The 9,263-nt window shown below is 41.2% G+C and overlaps 1 protein-coding gene across 1 annotated transcript; it reads left to right on the top strand.

Moving 5' to 3' along the window:
- The first annotated feature begins 2,804 nt into the window (after positions 1-2,804).
- On the top strand, positions 2,805-3,797 carry LOC134958865 (olfactory receptor 1C1-like). Its single transcript, XM_063941569.1, has one exon. The coding sequence runs from the start codon at positions 2,805-2,807 to the stop codon at positions 3,795-3,797; it is 993 nt and encodes a 330-aa protein (XP_063797639.1).
- The last annotated feature ends 5,466 nt before the right edge of the window (positions 3,798-9,263 follow it).

The raw sequence follows: 9,263 nt of genomic DNA, 5'->3' as shown, positions 1-9,263 counted from the left end.
ATAGTAATGTAATATAATGGATAATACTTGGATAATAATGTAAAGTAATGGAGAATATGTGGATAGTAATGTAATATAATGGATAATACTTGGATAATAATGTAAAGTAATGGAGAATATGTGGATAGTAATGTAATATAATGGATAATACTTGGATAATAATGTAAAGTAATGGAGAATATGTGTATAGTAATGTAATATAATGGATAATACTTGGATAATAATGTAAAGTAATGGATAATATGTGTATAGTAATGTAATATAATGGATAATACTTGGATAATAATGTAAAGTAATGGATAATATGTGTATAGTAATGTAATGCAATGGATAATTCTTGGATAATAATGTAAAGTGATGGTAATATGTAGAGAACAATGCAATATAATGGATTCTACTTGGATGATAAAGTCAAAAAATGGATAATACATCAATAATGTAATATAATGGATAACACTGGGATAATAATGTAAAGTAATGGATAATACGTGGATAGTAATGTAATATAATGGATAATACTTGGATAATAATGTAAAGTAATGGATAATACGTGGATAGTAATGTAATATAATGGATAATACTTGGATAATAACGTAAAGTAATGGATAATACATGGATAATAATATGTAATATAATATGTAATATAATGGATAATACTTGGATAATAATGTAAAGTAATGGATAATACATGAATAGTAATGTAATACAGGTTGAGTATCCCATATCCAAATATTCCGAAATACGGAATATTCCGAAATACGGAATTTTTTGAGTGAGAGTGAGAGAGTGAAACCTTTGTTTTTTGATGACTCAATGTACACAAACTTTGTTTAATACACAAAGTTATTAAAAATATTGCATTTAATGACCTTCAGGCTGTGTATATAAGGTGTATATGAAACATAAATGAATTGTGTGAATGTAGACACACTTTGTTTAATGCACAAAGTTATAAAAAATATTGGCTAAAATTACCTTCAGGCTTTGTATATATGGTGTATATGTAACATAAATGCATTCTGTGCTTAGATTTAGGTCCCATCACTATGATATCTCATTATGGTATGCAATTATTCCAAAATACGGAAAAATCCCATATCCAAAATACTTCTGGTCCCAAGCATTTTGGATATGGGATACTCAACCTGTATAATGGATAATACTTGGATAATAATGTAAAGTAATGGAGAATATGTGAATAGTAATGTAATATAATGGATAAAACTTGGATAATAATGTAAGTAGTGGGTAATATGTAGATAATAATGTAATATAATGGATAATACTTGGATAATAATGTAAAGTAATGGATAATACATGAATAGTAATGTAATATAATGGATAATACTTGGATAATAATGTAAAGTAATAGAGAATATGTGAATAGTAATGTAATATAATGGATAAAACTTGGATAATAATGTAAGTACTAGGTAATATGTAGATAATAATGTAATATAATGGATAATACGTGGATAATAATGTAATATAATGGATAATACTTGGATAATAACGTAAAGTAATGGATAATACATGGATAATAATATGTAATATAATATGTAATATAATGGATAAAACTTGGATAATAACGTAAAGTAGTGGGTAATATGTAGATAATAATGTAATATAATAGATAATACGTGGATAATAATGTAAAGTAATGGATAATACATGAATAGTAATGTAATATAATGCATAATAATGTAAAGTAATGGAGAATATGTGGATAGTAATGTAATATAATGGATAGTACTTGGATAAAAATACATAATACTTATTGCAAAATTTACAAATTGACATAGCTGATCTCAGCCCAGAAATAAATGACTATTAATGTTATGTAGAGTATATGAGACATTTGTGAAATACAAACCAATCACAGTGTTACATTGTTATATGCTGGCCTGTATTTTTTGTGTCTATGATAGGTACAGAGTTGCAGTTGGAAAGTTAGCAAAATGTTTGCAATTCTAAGCAATACTGATTACCTGATTGGCACTTCAAATGCTTAGATCAGTGGTGTGGTGCAAGACGTGTAGGGCCGGCTGCTGGCCTTAAAGAAGATCCATGTTATCCTACTGGCCTAGATGCCTCCTCTTCTTGATCCTTTGAATGAGCACATCGCTGGGAGATGACCTATCTAGTAGATCAGTCTGGCAGTGGCTTGAAGCCAGAGATTAGTTGACCAAGTGACTTCACAAGCAATACATGCTGGTGGTCTTATGTTGTAATGAGGTCTGATTGTTCTCTGCAAAATAAGTAAGGCCATTGATGTACTCTAAAACCATCAAGCATGTCTAAGTATGCTCTTTTAGAGTTAACAGTCAGCATAATTACACACATTCCTTCTTTTCACACTAGACCTGTCATTTAATTATACATTATGCAATACACTTCTCCAACCTTGGGTTCTAAAATTTGGACAGCCTGAACCAAATGTTGCCTCTTCTGGGTCCCAAACCTTGAAATGAGAAACATGGCATTGTAGATCTCACTACTGTATTGTGTATATGATGGACATTTATTAATGGTTCAGTGCTAATAACCAAGTGCAAATACTGCAATATATTTATGGCTGAAGATCACCTTTTTCTACTCATTTACAGCTAGTGAGACTTTATCCAAACCCTGTAGCCGGAAGGAGGTGTGGATCAGGGATGATATCTCAGTGCTTGATAAATATTTTAAATATAATGTATTTTGCATAGAAGAAAATCGCTGTCACCATAGGGTGTTAGTGCTAGAATATATTTTGTAAACTTGAATGTAGCACTAGATGACCTTCTCCTCTTACTGACCCCAGCATGTTACTCTGTGAAGCTTCTGCTGCGGCTGATCCTGAGCCTGCAGGAAGGATGAAGGAATATCTCATAAACTGCACAGTACAGAGAGAATTTCACCTCCTGGCATTCTCCATCTCTGCAGACCTTCAGCTTCTTCTCTTCACTGGGATCCTGGTAATGTATTTACTTACAGTGCTGGGGAACCTGATTATCATTGGTCTTATATATCTGAACCCACAGCTCCACACTCCTATGTACCATTTCTTGTGTAACCTCTCAGTGCAGGACACCATCTACGTCTCCAGTGTCCTTCCCAAATTTCTGTCTATCCTGGTAACGGGTGACACCAGAATTGCCTTCCCAGCATGCATCACACAGATGTTCTTTTTTATATTTTGCATTGTGGCGGAGTTTTTACTCCTAACGTCTATGGCCTATGACCGCTATGTTGCCATCTGTATCCCTCTGCGCTATACAATTATTATGAACAAAAGTCTGTGTGTTACCCTATTTTCTGTCTCCTGGATTGTTGGATTTTTTGTTTCAGTAATCTATGCTGTGCTGATTTCTAACTCATCATTCTGCAACTCCCAAGTAATTAGTCATTTCTACTGTGATCTGAAAGCCATGATAGAGCAATCTAGCAGCGATATCACCGGGATTAAGATTTTGCTGTCTATGGGATGTGCATTCTTGGGATTTACCCCCTTTGTGCTGATATTAATTTCATATTCATGTATAATTGCTACTATTATGAAGATACGTAGCTCTGCGGGCAGAGTGAAGGCTTTCTCCAGCTGCTCGTCCCACCTCACCGTTGTATTGCTACTCTGTGGGACATCGCTCATTTCTTACATTGCCCCAGAGTCGCAGGTGTCCCGGGAACACGACAAATTTCTCTCCTTGATGTACATAGCTTTGGCCCCGATGCTAAACCCTCTAGTTTATACTCTGAGAAACAAACAGGTTTTGAAATCCATGGACAATATTTTGAAAAAATACTTGAAATGTTAATTGTTCCTCCAGATAGGTCCCGGCCAAAAATACTCACTGACATGAATCAGCCCTTGTGACAATACATTACAGGACCATAAGAGGAAGCTCTGTAGGGGAAGGAACACTGGGCCTGATTCATGTTTGTTAGTAAAACAAAAGAGCAAGCAACTGGGCAAAACCATGTTGGCCTTCAGGTGGGGCAGATGTAACATGTGCAGAGAGATTATATTTGGGTGGAGTGTGTTCAAACTAAAGTCTAAATTAAAAATAAAGATGTCCAATATTTGTGGGCTACATACAAAAGCAACCAGTATTTACCCTTCATAGAAAACATATGAGGGTGGTCTTAGATTTTTCCTGTTATCTTAAGCCAATAATTTGGATTGCATAAGTCTGGCTTGATCACAGGAGTGCTCATGGAATGAGGGAAATGCATGGGTATGATCCAGGTAAATCATTAGATGCTAGTAAGGAGACAGGATTTAAATAGGATGGGTTCAGATAATGTATCATATTCAGAGGCATAACTAGGGTCTTCGGTACTCATGGCAAGATGATGAATGATGCACCCTCATCCCAGAAAAAAAGAAACAACCAAACAAAAAAAGCATCCCTGCGCACTCCTAAAAAAGGGATCTGGTCGACTGGAGAGGTGTTGTTTCACTTTTTTGGTGAGTGTCTGTGAAAGACCAAGGGCAGGTAGAGAGAGAGAGACCAGGGGCAGGTAGAGAGAGAGAGAGACCAGGAGAGAGGGATACTTTAAGGGAAAGTGGCAGAGAGAGAGGGAGTAATGGGAGAGGGAGAGAGAAAGAGACCAGTGGCAGAGAGAGGGAGACATGGGAGAGAGAGAGAGAGAGAGTGAGATACAAGGGACAACAAGAGAGGAAGACATGGGGAGAGAGAGATGAGGGGCAGAGAGAGAGGGAGACATCGGCGAGAGAGACCACGGGCAGAGAGAGACGCAAGACATGCGAGGGAGAGAGAGGGAGAGAGATCAGGGGCAGAGAGAGAGGGAGACATGTGGGAGAGAGACCTGGGTCAGAAAGTGACAAGGAGATAATGGGTGACTGGGGAGGCAAGGGTTGACAGTGAAATAGCGGGTGACAGGGAGATAGAAGGTGACTGGAAAGGCAGTGGTGACAGGGAGATAGTGGGTGACTGGGAAGGCAGGGGTTACAGGGAAATAATGGGTGACAGGGAGATAATGTCTGACTGGTCAGGCAGGGGTGACAAGGAGATAGTGGGTAACACTGGGGGCAGGGGTGACAGAGAGATAGCGGGTGACAGGGAGATAGTGGGTGACCGGGAAATGGTGACAGGGAACAAGTGGGTGACTGGGACTGGGGAGGCAGGGGTGACAGAAAGATGGGGAAAAGGAGATAGTGGGTGACTGGTGAGGCCAGAGTGACAGGGACATAGCAGGTGACTGTGAAGGCAAGGGTTGACAGTGAGATAGTGGGTTACAGGGAGATAGTGGATGACTGGGAAGGCAGGGTTGACAGGGAGATAGTGGGTGACAGGGAGACGGTGACAGGGAGATAATGGGTGACTGGGGATTCAAGGGTGACAGGGAGATAGTGGGTGGCAGGGAGATAATGGGTTACTGGGAGATAGTGGGTGACGGGATGCAGGGATGACAGGGAGATAGTGGGTGACAGAGAGGGTGATGGGGATTTAGTGAGTGACTGGTGAGGCAGGAGTGACAGGGAGATAGTGGGTGACAGGGAAGGCAGGTGTGACAGGGAGATAGAGGGTACAGGGAAAGAGTGGGTGACTGGTGAGTCAGGGGTAACAGGGAGATAGTTGGTGACAGGGAGAGCATGTGTGACTGGGGAGGCAGGGGTGACAGGGTGATAGGGGGTGAGAGGCAGATAGAGGGTGAGAGGGAGAAAGTGGGTGACTGGTGAGTCCGGGGTGACATGAATAGTGGGTGACAGGGAGGCAGGGGTGAAAGGGAGATAGTGTGTGACTGGTGAGTCAGGAATGACAGGGAGATAGTAGGTGACAAGGAAGGCAAGGGTGACAGGGGAGGCAGGGGTGATAGGGAAATAGTGGGTGACAGGGAGGAAGGGATGACAGGGAGATAGTGGGAGACAGCGATATAGTGGGTGACTGGTGAGGCAGGGATGACATGGAGATAATTGGTGAAAGGAAAGGCATGGGTGACAAGGAGATAGTAGGTGACTGGGAAGGCATGGGTGACAGGGAGATAGTGGGTGACTGGGGAGGCAGAGGTGACAGGGAGAGGGTGACAGTAATAGTGAGTGACTGGTGAGGCAGGAGTGACAGGGAGATAGTGTGTGACTGGGGAGTCAGGTGACAGGGAGATAGTGGGTGACTGGTGAGTCAGGGGTGCTAGGGAGATAGTTGGTGATAGGTAGGCAGTGGGTAACCACTGTGAGGTGGCTGCATCCAGTGACATTCATAAATGTACTTACTTCTGGGGCCAGGTCCAGATAAGCATGGCTTGGCTGGCTGGGACCAGATCTTTGTGGCTTGTATGGCTGTAAGATGGGCTAGATCTGCAGGCAGTGGCAGTGCTGTTCCTACTATCTGCCTGGCTATGATCTCTGTTCACCGCCTCTCCCTCATCATCAGCCAGCCTCTGTTACTCAGGAGGCAGAGGGGAGGAGCTGGGAAGAGATGAGAGGGGAGGCCCCCATTGCCCCTCCTCCTGACCCCCAGCTAGAATGCATCCTCATAGTACCAGGTCCTTTAGTCACAATTCGCTGACAATCTACAGATGGAGCCACGCTAGTCGTGGTTCCATCCGTGCCTAGGCGCGCCCGCCTAGGCACTCCTAGGACTCGGCGTCACTGTCTCTGACTGGGCACGCGCGCCCGTGATAGAGACGCTTGAATGGAGAGCGTCTCCGTCCGCGCGGCTGGACAGAGACGCTCCAAATAGAAGCGTCTCTGTGCACTCCCGGCGTGACTAGGCGGAAGGATCGCCTAGTCACGCCAGGAGTGCCCGTTTGCGTTGGAGCCGCTATAGATAAGTGCGGCTCCATTTGTAACTCTCTCTGCACATGTTATATCTGCCCCCCCTGCAGTGCACTTTTTTTTTCATATTAGCTAACAAATTTGCTGCTGCGATCAGATCTGAATTAGGCCCCTTGTTTTAATATTTGTATTACAGGGCATGCAGTACTTGTGGTTCTCCAAGTCTCAGCATGCGGGGGAGGCTTGCTTGGACCTGTAGACCTTCTGTAAAAGACAATATTATTCTAACTTTCATTGAATTGTTATCAACTCGGCACAGGTTTTTTGTCCACAACTTTTTTTACTAGTTCTGTGCGAGCTTACACTCATAACATTGTACAAGTTATAGGTTTTAAATTGGGAAATATCTGGATGCGACTTTTCCCGCGGCGAGTAGTGGAAATGTGAGTCACATGCGAGTTTGCATGTTCTTGCAGACTATTACATGTGCGAGCTACGATAATGCGCGAGTTTAGAGCTAAACTCCCACCTTTTCAAAACTCGCAGCCTATTACATTTAACCCTACAGTAAGTGTAATCAGAGCACTCGATAAGAACACAGGAAATTAGTTGTCAACAGAAAAAGATGTTGGGAAAATGTAAATTTTGGCTACATGAATAGATAATCTATGGGGTTCTGCGGTAAAAATCATCATTGTAGTTTAGCTATTATATCATTTTCTTGCAAAAACACACAGGGCTGTATTTAGGACTTTATTTCACATAAAAAATGCGGAAATGAGTATTTCCACATTTTTAACGAAACCCCGCTATTCAGCAAAGGGTTAACATAGAAGATAACACAATTATCTTCTCAGTTAATACCCATCTAGCTGAATATTGCACAGAAGGGAGCAGTAGCCGCTGCTGCCCCTGGGCTACAGCGCTGACCAAAGTGTGCAGGGGGGGAGCTGGCTAGCACATCAATAAGCCCACCCCCAACCTCCAATTGTATGTTCATATGTGCTGGTCAGCTCCCCCTGCAGACTTTGGACATTGCTACAGCCCAGGGCCAGTAGACGCCGCTGGTGGGGCGCAATCCATTGCTCTCTACTGTGGTTTAACGATTTATTATTCAGCAAGCATCAAAATGTTAAACGTCACAATAAAACTTTATATAACGCCATTTTAGAATGAATTCTATGAAGAAAATACTTAAATTTTATGAAAACTGCAGGGACAGGGGGCAATTTTCCCATCAGTCCCGGCAGGATCTTCAAACGAGTGGCAATTGTATATCAAGCTCCAGCCTCCCAAAAGCGTCTAAATTGATAAAAATGTGTATATATTCTTTATATTAGTCTGTATACATTTATATTTTTGTGCTTTCATATATAAAATGTATATACTGTATATAATTTATATATAATAGCACATAAATATAAATGTATATAGACTAGTATAAAGCCTGTATACACATTTAAATCAGTTTAGATACTTTTAGGAGGCTGGACCAAGATATACACCTGAAGCTCGTCACACCGCAGGGAAGTGGACTATTTGCATTGTTCAGTAAGTGCATGAATGGGCATGCCCAGAACAACACATATTAGGTTTTGTTTTCAGGCTTTAGAAAACAAAGTCTTGAATTTTGTAGGAACAGCGTGTTACCGCAACCGCTGTTCCCACAAGGTTTTTTTCGTGTTTTTTTTTTCCAATATATGTTTATTCTTTTAAAAAACAAAGACACAAAACAGACACATTGGTCAAGCGAAAACAAAAAGGACAACAGTTACAGTGTAAAAACTATAAATGTTATGGACCCTGCAGAAAATGATGCAGAAAATGTATCAAGCGTCCGAAACAGTACCCATGACAATTCAATCAAAACATGAAAATAAAACACAGAAAGCAAGTCACACAATGAGTCAGAAACAGTGACAACACAACAGAAGAAAAGAAGCTATGAGGAATAGAGGGGGGGGGGGGCTGGGTCGAAAGGGAGGAAAAAAGGTGACAGGTTGGAAGAGTTGGAGGCCCCATAGTACATATAGAAAGGATTGCTATAAGCATATCATCCTACTATAAGGCTAAGTATAAAACTACGAGAAGGCGACTCAATCTCATGCAACAGTTTTAAGGTAAGTTTGTGAGGATTTAAATTCCAGCCAAGGGTGGCCGTGAAATCTCGGTACCACTACGGAGTCAATCAGATATTCTCCATGTACATGTCAATACGAGCAAACCATTCCTTAATGGTAGGAAGGGAGGTAGGCCGCCTTCTAACTGGTATCACGTCCTTCTCAGCACTATTGGGGAATTTCAATAAAGATTTCTTATAAAAGGTCGGAGATGCGGAGTATGAATTAAGATGCCACCCCAGGGAACATCTTTGCCAATGTTAGAGGACATCTGTACCAGTGTGAAAGAACCTTAAAGTGAGTCTCAATCACAGAATAACTCACAGAGCTAGCAAACATATTCTGGAAAATCCTAGTCCACTCATCATCATCCAACTCAAGTTGCAAGTCACACATCCAGTCTGTAGCATACTTGGGAAGAG

The sequence above is a fragment of the Pseudophryne corroboree genome, chromosome 9 (genome assembly GCF_028390025.1).
Source record: "Pseudophryne corroboree isolate aPseCor3 chromosome 9, aPseCor3.hap2, whole genome shotgun sequence".
Lineage (NCBI taxonomy): Eukaryota > Metazoa > Chordata > Amphibia > Anura > Myobatrachidae > Pseudophryne > Pseudophryne corroboree.
Note: the sequence above shows the minus strand (reverse complement) of the source record. Positions and strands in the feature narration are given on the sequence as shown.